The 15960-nt window shown below is 38.6% G+C and overlaps 1 protein-coding gene across 15 annotated transcripts in view; it reads left to right on the top strand.

Moving 5' to 3' along the window:
• LOC106877380 (solute carrier family 28 member 3) overlaps positions 1 to 15960 on the top strand; it is a 178255-nt gene that overhangs the window by 133564 nt on the left and 28731 nt on the right. Inside the window, exon 1 of one of the 15 annotated variants that reach the window (XM_089366120.1) lies at positions 4509 to 4712. The exons of 13 other annotated variants lie outside the window; for them this stretch is intronic. In XM_089366120.1, the coding sequence (XP_089222246.1) occupies positions 4668 to 4712 (45 nt within the window). In that variant the 5' untranslated portion in view covers positions 4509 to 4667. Of the gene's footprint in view, positions 1 to 4508; positions 4713 to 15960 lie in introns of those variants that run through there. One more of the 15 variants, XM_014926273.3, reaches the window with a different exon arrangement.

Here is a 15960-nt window from a genome sequence, read left to right as displayed (position 1 = left end):
ACGCACACGCATATATATATATATATATATATATATATATATATATATATATATATATATATACATATATGCATACATACATACGTACATACATACATACATATATATATATATATATAAGTGTGTATGAACACAGTCACGTGCACACGTATATTATGTTGAACGTATATGTTTACAAATGAGGAATAAATTACCGAGAGAGAGAGCGCGCATATATATTTATATATAACTGAAGTTTCTCGAGTCTTAACTATGAGTTTCACGGTTCCAATTGTTCAGACGATTATTGGATGTAGTAGAGGGACATCATGTGAGCAACACTATTCTGAAACGCATCTAAATATGATTAGTTAATAGCGACAAAAATAGATAAATAAATCCTCAAACAACTTCCAAGATTTTAACAAAATCTGAAATATCCAAACATGTTTCTTTAGCTAAAATTTAATAGCTACCAAACATGTTTCTTTAGCTAAAATTTAAAATGTAAATGAAACTAATACAATAAATATCGTTTAGTATCATCAACATCAATAAAAGAAAGACTAGCTCCAACATATACAATGCAATGAATTTAGAAGTAAAAGATAGAGCAACCAATAAGAATTTGGCGAACAGGAGAAATAACAATTAGAAGGATAGGCAAAAAGAGATGGGTCATTCGTGGCTTTCTTTCCTCAGTGAAGTATACCAGAAGTCCTTACTGTTTCGGGCAGCTACACTTGAGACAGTTCGATCTGGTTGCTCTCCAGAAAAGTCTAAGCTAAGAGCATTAAATTCTTTTGTAAGAAAGCTAGCGAATGTGTACAGCAACAAAGACAAAAAAACGTAGAACATGGTACACAATTATAAATACAAACAACAAGAGTATAACAACAGGTGTCTTTCGACTGAGATCGAATCAAATTGAGCTGGCGGGTATGAAGTGAAAGCCTAAAGGCAGGAACATAGGAGATGGACATAAGAAGTATTGGCGGCGGTCGGCAGTCGGGCCAAGAAAGAAAGATCATGGCTGGCTGGACAGTGGTCACGTGGAAGGAGGAGAGAGGGTAGGGGGAAGCGGGATTGAAGGATTAGAAAAAAAAAATAAGAGACAAGGGGAAAGGTACAGGGGAGATAAACGAGGAGGAAAAGTGGGAGTCAAGGAAAGAGAGGGTCAAGAAATGTGAGAAAGAAAGGGGGCGAGAAAAAGAAAAGAGGAAGAACGTACAAAATTTAGATACATACCTACTATAAGGTGACCACAAGTGTATAAATATATATATATATATATATATATATATATATATATATATATATATATATATATATATATATCCTTTAAGTTCGTTTACGGGAAACGTTTTGAATATGCATTCAAAAGCCCCTAGACGCGCGTAGTGATGCATTAAAATATTTATAAATTCTTCCTAAGGATCATTATTTTTATCACTATTTATATGTATGTAAGTAGTATTGAACCAGTGCGTGTGTTTAAACTAATTTTTGTTCGTATGATGACATTCCCTACTCACAACAAAACTTGTTTCAACACGATTTCACAAATCCAAACCAAAATACAAAAACGAAATCCATACATACATACATACATACATACATACATACATACATACATACATACATACATACATACATACATACATACATACATACATGCATCGATCGTCTCATGAGTTGATAAACTATTGAACTTGACTCTACCAAACCACAGCAACACAATAACTATGTTGTTGTTATTGTTTTGTTGTTGCTGTTCATATTGTTCATATTTGTTCCTGACAAAAATACAAAAAATTCTTGTCCTATATATATATAAACACCAATAACCTTAGAACCTATGATTGTGTGTGTGTGTGTGTGTGTGTCTGTGTACATACACACCCAGGCGTAGCTGTGTGGTAAGAAGCTTGCTTCCCAACCACATGGTTCTGGGTTCAGTCCCACTGCGCGGCAATTTGGGCAAGTGTGTTCTTCTATAGCCTCGGTCCGCGCATTTTCTGATTTTCATTCAACTCATGTGGTACCCATTTGTCAAGCATTTTTTGATTTTCCGATCCCATGCAAATAGTTGAAGGTATTTTTCTACCTAACTTGAAGTTCTTTTGCCAGTTCTCGAGTGGTTTTACGTGGATAACCTTTAATTGACCGTCATCGATGACAGATGGGCGTCCATTACACTCATAAGGCTTAGGTCTCCACTGCTAAATCATTTAAACCATTTTCGAGATGACCGCTCACTGGTCATTTCTTCAACAAAAGTTTAGTTGATATCGTGAGCAGTTTCATCTGCTTTACGTCCTTTACGTTTTAAGAATGAATTGATACGTTATTATGTTTTGAAACAAAATATTCCATAACATTGGTAATATGTCAGTTTCAAATTTTGGCACAAGACCAGCAATTTGGTGGGAAGGATTAGTCGATTACATCGACCCCAAGCGCTCAACAGATACTTATTTTATGGACTCTGAGAAAGGCAAAGTCGACCTCAGCGGAATTTCAACTCAGATCGTAAAGACGGATGAAATTCCGATAAGCATTTTGTCCGACGAGTTAACGATTCTCCAGCTCACCGCATTTACTTTCATAATATATTACATGCTAAAAAGCGGCGAGCTGGCAGGAACGTTGGCACGCCGGGCGAAAAGCTTAGCGGTATTTCGTCTGCCGCTACGTTCTGAGTTCAAATTCCGCCGAGGTCAACTTTGTCTTTCATCCTTTCGGGATCGATTAAACAAGTGCCAGTTACGCACTGGGTTCGATATAATCAGCTTAATCCGTTTGTCTGTCCTTGTTTGTCCCCTCTGTGTGTAGTCCCTTGTGGGCAGTAAAGAAATAAGAAATGTTGGCACGCCGGGCGAAATACTTAGCGGTATTTCGTCTGTCTTTACGTTCTGAGTTCAAATTCCGCCGAGGTCGACTTTGCCTTTCATTCTTTCGGGGTCGATAAATTAAGTACCAGTTGCGTACTGGGTCGATGTAATCGACTGCCCCCACCTCCCCCCAAAATTTCGGGCTTTGTACCTAGAGTAGGAAAGAATATGTTACATGCCAGAACTGATCAGCTTAGGACCTTCGAAATTGCTTCAGGAAAATTCTGTGGCCTAATAAAGGGCGAAGACACCACGACTTAATTGATGTTATTGGCAGAGACGCACAACATCAGATTAAAGATCTATCAATCCTAACGGAAGATAGAGATTCCTGGTGTGGCATTGGGTGCGGGTGGAAGGGAAGTATTTCGGTTTTGGCCTCTTTAAGAAGGGAAGAATTTTTGAAGATTCTCTTAAAATGAAATGTTATTGAGTTTGCGTTTATGAACAATATTTTGGGATGATTATTATTTTTTCTTGCCAAATAAATACACGCACTATATATTCGTTCTTCAAACGTGGATGAAAGAGTCGCTGAAGAGGTCACAGAAGTGTGGCGGAAGATTTCTAGACAATGGACATAAGATAAGATAAGAACAATAATAAATGACCACTCCGAAATATAACAATATTATTGAGTTTAACTTCGGAAGAAAACGAAATTAATAAGAAGAAGGGCATAACGTAATTAATTTAAAAAATAGAGAAATAAACAGCAGGGGGGAGGGAGGGAGGAAGGAAGGACAGTAAGAAATGGGGAGGGTGTGAGGAGGTGAAGAGGAGAAACGTGGAGAGGGAGAGGAGGCGAGTGGGAGGAAGAAGGAGGGAGGGAGAGGAGTGGGAGGAGAAATAGAAACGAGCAAGAGGAGGAGAGAGGGGAGACGGATAAGGAGGAGGAGAGAGGCAGGGGAGTGTGAAGGGGAGAAGGAAGTTCGACGGAGAGGGGGAGTAGAAAGACTGATACGAGAAGAAGCGAATGCGAAGAGATGAGGAGGTTAAGGGGCGGTAGTGGGAGGAGTGGGTGACGGGGTAGAAACACACCTTCCATCCCATCTCCACCCACTTAAGCAGGCAGGAATGTTGTGGTTGTTGTGATTGTTGTTGTTGTGGTTGTTGAATATTCCTTTCAAAAATTCGTCTTTAGGTCCAATTCTCATTGGACACACATACACACACATTTACAAGTGTGTGTGTGTGTGTGCGCGCCTCTGTGTGTGTATATAACTGTGAGAGAAGGGCGTGATGCTTAAAATGGATGTGGATAAAGGTGTGAGCATGTACTCGCGAACGCACTCATGAAGAATATGCATATACACACATACATATATACGGACACAAATATATGCACACATACACACACACTCACACACGAAACTAATACTTACAGAAGCAGATACACTGATAAACAGACCTTCGCACTATACATACATACATACATACATACATACATACATACATACATATATACACACACACACATATATATATATATATACGCACCCTCTCCCTCCATTCCTCACCCACATTCATTCCCTCTATATGTAAACACACACGTGTATCTCTCTTCCTCTCTCTCTCTCTCTCTCTCTCTCTCTCTCTCTCTATATATATATATATATATATATATATATATATATATATATATATTCACATGTGTGTAGTGTGCGTGTAAGGGTGGGGAGTGGAACCTTCAGATTTATCTTCGATAGGCTGTTAGTCAGTCTATCCATCGGTGACTGAGGTGGTTCTGCCAGTTTGAACCAGTGACTAGGATACCCTTAATTGCAGATAACAATGCTAAACCAAGAAACAAGACACAGCATGGTCGTAACAACGCCGGTATGTCACATTTGTATCGTAATTGTTAGGTTGCTGTTGTAATTGTTGTTGTTGGTTTATATTTGTTTATATTTAAAGCGCCTGTCTCAAATACACACACACATGCACACTCACTCATAGGCACACATACATACATGCACATATGTATGTATTAGCGCGTACATATACACATACCGTAAATCCTCGTGTATAGTCCGCCCTTGAGTATAATACGCAGGGGATTTTTAGGGGGCTGTATGTCTGAAAAACCTAAACCTTGTGTATAATACGCACCTCTTCTCTAACTTGATTCAAGGAGGTCTATATATCGCCCTTGATTTGTAAACATATATAAGGTAACGTCCTTTATTATTATTGTATATATAACATAATGCAAACGTGTAGCTTTTTGTGCATTTTTGTTGGCAGAAAATAAAGAAATAACAGTAATAACGTCAGTGAAAAATAAATATTGAGTAACTTGCCTTTCACATATTTATCACAATCAGTTACAAAAGCAAAAACATTTATTCAAATCCTTCGAATTCACCGTCACTTTCAGCATCAAATTAACTGTTCCATTTGTTCCTCCGTAAACATGTCAGCATCATTGTAGTGTAAATCTCCGTCATCGTCAGATTCATAGTCAACATCAGAAGATTCACTTTCGTTTATTTCATCTTTCCATACAACGTCATCCTGAGTACCATCCAGTGCAGACGATATACAACACTTTTATTTTAATAAATGTTGCTTACTGCAAGTTATGGATGATTCTTTTATGACTTTATTGCTTTCAGGCTTAGCTTAAGGCAGGGGTTTTCAAACTGTGGTCCGGAGACCACAGGGGGTCCGCAAGGACATGACAGGGGGTCCGTGGATAGCAAATACTTTTTATGGGCAATTTGATTTTATATATGTTTTTTAATCGAAATCTTTTAATTGACAATAAACCTATTTGGGTCTGCAAGTCAAAAAGTTTGAAAACCCCTGGCTTAAGGTATTTTCGCGCCCGACATCACAAAATGCGTCTGAATCAACGTTGCCGGACAGCAAATAGAAACTCGGACATTGCTTAGAAAATATTTTTCATTTTTAACCTCGTATATAGTACGCACTAGGGATTTTGACCTTTAAATTTTGGGGGAAAATGCGGATTATACTCGAGGATTTACGGTATACATTTATGCATGTATACACACATGAGGGAGATATATACTTAAACGCATGTCTGTTTTTGTATGTTTATGTGTGTGGATATATATGTTTGTCTGTGTGTATATATATATATATATATATATATATATATATATATATATATATATATATATGCACACACACATACACTTGTATCAATGTATCGGTCTATCTACCTATCTATCAATCTATCTATTTATCTATACACACACACACACAAACGTATATATTTAGTTAGATACCTTTATATATATATACAGACATGCACACATACAAACATATACATACATATATACTTACATAAATGCATGCATATAAACTCGCATACGCAGGTATGTATATCTAAAAGCATGCGTATATATTTTGGGTGGTGGAGGTCATATACGTGAATGTGTGTGTGAGTGTAAAGTGCACGTAAATATATGCGTGTATATGTTCGTTTATACATACGCATGCAATTCCAATTATATATTGATAAATACATGTACTGTGTTGTGCGTCTATATATGAATGCATGTATGTATATATATTAAATCGTGTGTGTGTGTGTATCCATTTGGAGGTGTCAATTCCTTCAGTCATTCATAAACATGAGCTACGCTGGTCTGTTTTTACAAACATTTTATCGGAAACGTTTACCCCCCCCCCCCCTCTCTCTCTCTCTCTCTCTCTCTCTCTCTCTCTCTCTCTCTCTCTCTCTCTCTCTCTCTCTCTCTCTCTCTCTCTCTCTCACACACACACACACACTCACATACATACATGTATGTGAGTGTGTGTGTATGTATGCATGTATGTATGTGTGCCTGTGTCCGTTTGTTTTTCACCACCGCTTGACAACCGGTGTTGGTGTGTTTATGTCCCCGTAACTTTACCGTTTGGCAAAAGAGACCAGGCTTAACAAAAAATAAGTACTGAGTTCGATTCATTCGACTTAAAATTCTTCAGTGCGTTGCCCCAGCATGGACGCAATCAAATGACTGAAACGTAAAAAATAATTAAAAAAATACATTCATTCATACGAAAACCTCCTCCATGTATCATTTAAGTGTTATGGTTTTTTTCTTCTTTTTTCTTTTTTTTTTTTTTTTACTTCAATCGGGAGAATGTTGATTGATGCAGGACCATGTGGCAGGTAAAAACTTTGTGTAGCAATATTATATGACGTGACGTTCTGAGTTCAAATTTCGCCGAGGTCGACTTTGCTTTTCATCCTTTCGGCGTCGATAAATTAAATACCAGTTGCGTATTGGGGTTCGATCTCATCGAATTGACCCCCCCCCACTCCCCAAAAATTTCGACCCTTGTACCTAGAGTAGAAAATAATATTATATGACGTGACATCCTGAGTTCAAATTCCGCCGAGGTCGACTTTGCCTTTCATCCTTTTGGGGTCGATAAATTAAAGATCAGTTGCGTATTGGGGTCGATCTCATCGACTGGCCCCCACCCCCAAAATTTCGGGCCTTGTGCCTAGAGTAGAAAAGAATATTATATGACGTGACGTTCTGACTCGGTGGTTTTCAACCAGGGTTCCGCTGAACCTTAGAGTTCCACCAGTAGTCCAGGGATTCCGCAAGAAGTTACATCGACAGTAATTTTTAATTCTCCTGTGCAGTTATGTGTGTACATGTTAGGCTTATGTGTACATGTACGAGTTGCACGCCAGCGTAGATGACCCTGATCCTTGGTGTGTACATGTACGTGCACATCTGTGAGTTGCATGCCAGCTTAGATAATGGTTTAGTTTTCTTTTGTAAAATACGAGTGACTATATTTGGAAGAAACATTTTAACTGCGTAAGCCATTTATGTGTTGTTGTTAATCCGCCTTTTAAAAGATCTTTAGCTTTTTAAAAGGAATATGTATATGTATATATATATATATATATATATATATATATATATATATATATATATATATATATATATATATATATTCCTTTTCAACCAGCAACCAAAATGCATTCAGGTTAAGCTCAGAATGCTTCAAATTTAATGTTCTGTCATTTAAAACACTGGCAAGTTATTCTTCTGTTAACGTGAACTGTTCTTCAAATGGCTCAAATTCCGCAAATGGGTTTCTAATACGAGTGACTATACTTGGAAGAAACATTTTAACTGCGTTTTTGTAAAAAAATCTTTCTTGTATGACGTCTATTAATATTCGGTCAAATGTTAAGATTAAAAATTCGAAAGAGAGTTGAATTACATATGTAGAAAATAAATAAGAAATAGGGAAACTGATACTAAATTATAAAATATGAAAATATGCATAAATATTAATTCCTTACAGATTTCTAGAACAATGAACAAATAAACGACATTTTAAATTCAAATCCGAAAATTTATTTTATGCATATGCATATTGTTTAAATATAATCAAATACCTATTACTAAAACAAAACATTAATAAAAAAAAAAAGCTAAATTTTACATAATTAAACTCGCTACACTTTAAGGATCATTTTGTCCTGCCACTATTAGGTTTGCTTTTATGTATATACAATTCTGCTTACAGCCTTACAAGTATGGATAAATTTCTGAAAAAACGTAAGTTAGATGCAGATGAAGAGACGCAGGGTCTGAGGCAGTCTGTTGAAGCCGCAGTCACTGACAGTGATGCTGCCTCGTCGAAATTTCCAAGAAAGGATGGAATTAACCTGCAGCTAGAAGTTCGTCAATATTGTGTAAACTACATAGCTCTGGGATTTACTTGGACTGGAAACCCAGACTGCCCTTCACCTTTGTGTACTGCTTGTGGGGAGAAGCTGGCTAATAGAGTTATGGCACCAGCCAAACTGAAACGATACTTAACAACTAAACGTCCAGAGTTGTCAGGCAAAAATGAACAATATTTTAAAAGAGAATTGGCATTTAATAAAAGGCAAGTTTCTATGTTTGCCAAAAAGTTCAAATTGAGTGACAAAGGACAAGAAGCAAGTTATGCTGTGGCGGAGATAGTTGCAAGGAAAATGAAATCTCATACCATCGCTGAAACTGTAATTTTACCTGCATGCCGGGAAATAGTGAGGACAATGTTTGGAGAGGATGCTGTATCAGAGCTAAATAAAATTCCACTTTCTGACAACACAATAAGTAAGGCGCATTCAAGACATGTCAGGAGACATTGAGTGCAATATTAAGTCAAAAATACTGAAACATAAGTCGTTTGCTCTTCTAGTTGATGAGAGTACAGACATCACCAGTAAAGCACAGCTCCTTGTATTTGTTCGTTTTATTAAAACTTTGTGTAGCAATATTATATGACGTGACGTTCTGAGTTCAAATTCCGCCGGGGTCGACTTTGCCTTTTATCCTTTCGGGGGTCGATAAATTAAGTACCAGTTGCGTACTGGGGTCGATCTCATCAAGTGGCTCTCTCCCCCAAAATTTCGAGCCTTGAGCCTAGAATAGAAAAGAATATTATATGACGTGAGCCCTATTTTCGTAGCAGGTGCACGGCTCTGGGGCTAAGCTTCAGGGAGACTTGTGAACTTGATACCGGCAACGTTTGAACAGTTATTATTCTTTCCTTCATTTATACGATTCACCTCCAAGGCTGTGGTCATGCTGGAGCACCGTCAGTATTGATGAAATATTTTTTCACATAGTGCAAATGATGTGCTCATATTGGCTTTGGAGAGAACTAAGTTCGAACCCTTTGAGGTGATCTCATGGTTACTTTAATTCTCATAATATTTTGAGTTCGAAGTTTAGTGTAGTTAATGTTTGTACTCCATGGGGGAGCAGGGGGGCGTGTGTGTGTGGAATTTAACGTTTTTGAAGGAATTGTCTGTTTGTTCGAGTGAACAAAGATTTTTCGCCTTCGTGGAAGAGTTAGGGTTAAGAATATATGAAGCAGGAGGAGCGATGAGTTTAACATACGAAGCAGGGGTTTATAATGTATAAATAAAATCAGAATTTTAAAAATATCGCTTTTTTATTGTATTATAACTAAAGGTCAACGGATCGGAAGACCAGTTCTCTCTCCTCACCCTCTCTCTCTTTGTTGTATGAATAGTTGATTGTATGGGTGGAGAACAAGAATCCAATGGACATAGTCTAGTCCTGTTTGTATGTGTATATATCAATGTAAAAATAAAGGTGTGTAATTAGTAATAAATGGGCATAGTCCAGCGTAGGTGGGCAACATATATATATATATATATATATACATATATATATATATATATATATATATATGAGCGTGATTGCAAATGTGTGTATCTTAAAAACTTCAAGTGACACAGCTCAGTGTATGAACAGAGAAAACAACGGTATGGATGGGCACCGGCCGATGCGCTTTCTTCTCGTGAAGGCGCATGGCTCAGTGGTTAGAGCGTTGGGCTCACAACCATGAGGTACTGAGTTCACTCACATGTATATACATACGTTCCTCACCTACCTCTGATCGACTCTCAACAAATTTGCATGTGGTCCTTCCTGCCAAATATCATTTCTTACGTCAACGACAGTCACTCACTCCACAAACGCACACAATCTTAACTCTGCCCATCAATCCTCTACTTGTACATCCATAAGGTTATTTTCATTATTCATAAACACACACACACACACATATATACATATGCATAATCTAGACCTTGCCACGTGTGCACCGTGGTCCTCTACTTGCGCACCCATACAACTGTTTTCATTATTACAACTCTGCACTTAATCACTTGCATTCATTAATCTCTCTTTTGGAGTCGATAAATTGAGTACTCAATCAAATGACTGTAACAAGTAAAAGACTTATTGCATCTGTCCTTCGGTTTAGCCCTGAAAAAGAACTCGGAAGGTTGCGCGTCCAACCAAGCCTTTCCCTACACTTTTAAAGCCAGGAACTTTTTAGCACCCTATCCTATATATATATCACTACCCTCCACCTTCCCTCTCTCTCTCTCTCTCTCTCTCTCTCTCTCTCCCGCATAATACATGTCAAAACAAGCCACTCGCAATCTACTTCCCTCTCAGTACACTTCAAATATTTATTCTTGTTGCTGCTACTGCTGTTATTGTTGTCTTAGTCCCACTGTTTGTATCTGTGACTGTGGAGTGATTATATCTGACTGTGTCAAGGGTGTGTGTGTGTGTGTGTGTGTGTGTGTGTGCGCGTGCGCTTGATTAGTATTTTCAACTTATTTGTTACTAACTTGTATGTCAGTGTTTATCCCACACATAACAATGTCGATTCATATATACAATATGTGCATGTGTGGAGGGCGCAATGGCCCAGTGGTTAGGGCAGCCGACTCGCGGTCGTAGGAATCGCGGTTTTGATTCCCAGACCGGGCGTTGTGAGTGTTTATTGAGCGAAAACACCTGAAGCTCCACGGGGCTCCGGCACGGGGTGGTGGCGAACCCTGCTGTATTCTTTCACCACAACTTTCTCTCACTCTTACTTCCTGTTTCTGTTGTGCCTGTATTTCAAAAAGGTCAGTCTTGTCACACTCTGTGTCACGCTGAATCTCATCAAGAACTATGTTAAAGGTACACGTGTCTGTGGAGTGCTCAGCCACTTTCACGTTAATTTCACTGTTGATCTTAGACCCCTTTTCCAGGTGGTCTTCCAGTATAAGCCCTTTTGAGTCCCAAAAATGGGTTAGCATCACCTTTCCTGCGAAAGAATGAGTCTTGAATTTCTTCGTCGCTGACGAGCTGAGATGTTTCCACTCCATACTTTGTCTTTTGTATTCTGACTCATAATGATGGCCCACATTTCATCTCCTGTGACTATGCTGCTCAAAAATTCCTCGTCCTCATTTTTTGTAGTGATCGAGTAAACGTTGGCAGATCTCAAGATCTTTGAGCTTGTGCTCTACAGTAAGCTCTCTTGCAGCCGAGCTCATCGTGGATGGTTTTCAACACCTGAAACACCTCCCGACAAGAGAAATCGGATCACTGCTCTTAGTTCTTTGCTGCACATTGCTAGTGGAGCGAACGTACTTACTATACTGTAAAGCCAGAAACAAAAATGACGCGATCAGGCTCAAACCCCTCGTATGTAGCTGCACCTCTGTATATTTATATTATATATGTAATTACATACGTACATGTGTGTGCATGTATATGTACTTCTTGTCAAGGTAAAGTGGTTTTGATAATGTTATCTATGTTCTTCAATCTGAAGTGCTCTATTTAAGATAGCACGCCCGGCACCGCAACTACTAACTATTACCACCACCACTACAACTACCTATAAATATGCATATCAGTGCGTGTGTGTGTGTACATCCATATACAGAAGTTATGATATAATTTTCTCTATGGTTCAGTGGTTAGAGCGTTGAACTTACAATCATGTGATAGTGACTTCGATTCCTGGACCGGGCTCCCTGTTGTGTTCTTGGACAAGACACTTTATTTGATGTGGCTCCAGTTCACTCATCTGTAGAAATGAGTTGCAATGTCACTGGTGCCAAGCAGTATCAGCCTTTGCCTTTCCGTTGGATAGGCGACTGCTGGTCTTCCATAAACAACCTTGCCCCGAATTGCGCCTCGGAGTGTAACTTTCTAGGTGCAAACCCAGGGTCATTCATGACTGAAGTATGTCCTATTATACGCACAAGGGCTGAAACTTTGTGGGAGGGGGATAATCTATTACATCGGTTAATGGGTAAATTCCAGTTAAGATATTCAAGGAATACTGAAAGTATACAAAATACAGAAGTTTAACATATAATAAGAGCATATACACACACGTGTTGATATAGTGATACATGTATACATACACACACACACACACACACACACACACACACACACACACACACACACACACATATATATATATTTATACATGTGTGTGTGTTAAACTAAACTGATCCATATGTAATGACATCCATACTCGTAGATGTGCATATGTATGCACAATTATGCATATTTGCATGCATAAGGACAACATATCTATGCACAGACAGACAGACAGACAGACGGACGGACGGACAGACAAACAGATAGATAGAAAGATAGATAGATAGATTCCTGCACACACAAGCACACACACTCACACACACGAAATAAAAGCAGCTTTAGTATAATAAATATTATTAAGTACACATACGTAATGTATATGCTTCGTGTATTTTCCGGTGGCTGCAATAGCGTGGTGGAGTATATACACTCGGCACTTTGAGAGTGTATGTACTCCACTACACTATAACAGCCACTGGAAAATACACGAAATATAGCTGGGATGATAGGAGAACGGAAGGACGAAGATGGTAAGAGGTGAAGATCAATTAAATATGTCACAAATGACCTAATTGACTAAAGATAGGTAAGGTGATGGCGGCGGCGGCGGGCGTTGTGAGAAACACCATTATCTCCCTCCCAACCCATACACATGATCTACTCATAAATTCATTACATTTCGTTGCTTCAACACGCACGAGAGTGTCTTCAGAGGGAATGTCAAAGGGGTCAGGGGACGCGCGTGTACACGGTGAATATGTTACATGTGCTGAAACTATATATGTACTTTTTTACTTGTTTCAGTCATTTGACTGTGGCCATGCTGGAGCACCGCTTTTAGTTGAGCAAATCGACCCCGGGACTTATTCTTTGGAAGCCTAGTACTTATTCTATCGGTTTCTCTTTTGCCGAACCGCTAAGTTACGGAGACGTAAACACACCACCATCGGTTGTGAAGCGATGCTGGGGGGACAAACATAGACACACAAGCATATATACACACACACACATACACATATATACGACGGGCTTCTTTCAGTTTCCGTCTACCAAATCCACTCACAAGGCTTTGGTCGGCCTGAGGCTATAGTAGAAGACACTTGCCCAAGGTGCTACGCAGTGGGAATGAACCCGGAACCATGTGGTTGGAAAGCAAGCTACTTACCACACAGCCACGTATATTTGAGGTTTTGTGGCTAGGGATGTGTCTTACGTTTAAATCTTCATTTAATACCTGTCTACGAGTTTGTCAGTCAGTCTGTATATATGTTTGCATGTATGTACGTACGTATCTGTCTGTCTGTCTTTCTGTATATGTATGTATGTATGTATGCCTATGAGTGTGTGTGTTTATAAATGTATATGTATCTATAGATATGTATATATAACCGGCACTCCGTCAGTTACGACGATGAGTGGTCCAGTTGATCCGATCAACGGAACAGCCTGCTCGTGAAATTAATGTGAAAGTGGCTGAGCACTCCACAGACATGCGTACCCTTAACGTAGTTCTCAGGGAGATTCAGCATGGCACAGAATGTGACGAGGCTCGCCCTCTGAAATACAGGTACGACTCATTTTTGCCAGCTGAGTGGACTGGAGCAACGTGAAATAAAGTGTCTTGCTCAAGGACACAACGCAAAGCTGGGAATTAAACTCACATTTGAATTCGTGAGCCAAATGCTCTTACCACTAAATCCAGTTGTTAGAATGAAAGATTAAGAGTTATTTTATTGTAACATGATCCGAACCATTCCAAAAGTAAGTAAAGCCACTAGACTTAAATGACCAAATACGCATACACACACACACACACACACACACACACACACACACACACACGCACACACACATACAGGCTCCAACGCCTCCCCCACCATACACGCAATCCATTCATAAAATTAAAAGAAATACATGTTTAACGACTTACGCATTTTACAAAGTCCACAGCATACACATGCACGAATGCAAGCGCACGTTTCACTAACGTACACTCACACACACTCATCGTTCTCTTTCTCCTCTCCTTTTCTAACATATATTCTCACTAACATCTATATAAATATATTCATTGGCAAGAAAAGATGTTTAAACAAAAGGATTTCGAATGATTCTTCGAGACAGGGTTTATTGTCGCAAATAAAAGAATATTTTAAGATTCCGCGATACAGAGGTGGCAGGGTTTATTGCTGTTAGACAAGAGAACATTGTAAATTCGTTCAGTACAGAGTTAGATAAAGAGATTGTAGGAGAGCTTACTTTACCAACATCTTTGAGTGGTTTAAATGATTTAACTGCGACGTTCCGTGGCCAATCACATAATGCAACATCTTGAACATGTGTCTCGTATACTTAGTGTGTGTGAGTATGTGTTTGTTTGCCTGTGTATGTATACGTTTGTGTATCTCTGTGTATTTCATTTAAATTATCAGCATGCCACCAATGTTTATTTCTCTTACTAAATATACTTTGTGTTGTACTCAATGACTTTAACGGTCACTGCGTTCGTTAATTAATTAGAAAAAAATAATTAAATTCATTAAATGCAAAAGTCAGTCGTTAAGGCTTCTGATGTTTATATCACAGTCTTATCGCGTACACTAGTTCATAAACCTTCATCGGCAATTACATACGCTCACCCACGCACACATACACATACACACATACATGTGTGTATAAATATATATGCACATTTATATATCTATCCAATAGTTGATGAAATTTTATGAACTAGTGTACCTTAAATGGTTGTAAGATGTGTGTGTGTGTGTGTGTGTGTGTGTGTGTGTGTGTGTGTGTGTGTGTGTGTGTGAATGGAATGGAAGAAACAGCTATGCACTACATATGTTTCAAAAGTGTACGGAATCCATATTACGAAACATTAAAACCGTTTCATAGTTATACTGTACATTTCATGGTCTGGCGCATACTTCTTGTGCAAAAACCATTTGCCGTAACGTATTATCAAAGGAGTAAATAAGACACACATTTTGACTATCATATAAGGAGTGGAAAATGGTCCTGGTAATCAATCAATCGCGTGACCTCCTCACAAATTACTTCACCGAGGTAGAGGTGGGTGTAGTCTCTAAAGAGTCACAACAGCATTTATTTATGATTTCATTTTAGCCAAAACTGTGTTATGGCGAATGTAAACAATACGTTTTTATATACAATATATTCGAAGGCAGAATAAGGAGCAACGGAAGTATAAGCCATGTTTCAATCACGTGTTGGTATCTCCTCAGCAACTATTCACCCTTCTTTACTCTCCAGAAACATACTTGTTATATAACCATTAATATTTTTCTCTACAGTATCACATTTCATCTATCGGTCTACCAGTTCTAATTGTCTTCACCCAAATGCTCCTCCGA

Source organism: Octopus bimaculoides, chromosome 18, assembly GCF_046866305.1.
Source record: "Octopus bimaculoides isolate indiv1 chromosome 18, ASM4686630v1, whole genome shotgun sequence".
Taxonomy (NCBI): Eukaryota; Metazoa; Mollusca; class Cephalopoda; order Octopoda; family Octopodidae; genus Octopus; species Octopus bimaculoides.
Note: the sequence above shows the minus strand (reverse complement) of the source record. Positions and strands in the feature narration are given on the sequence as shown.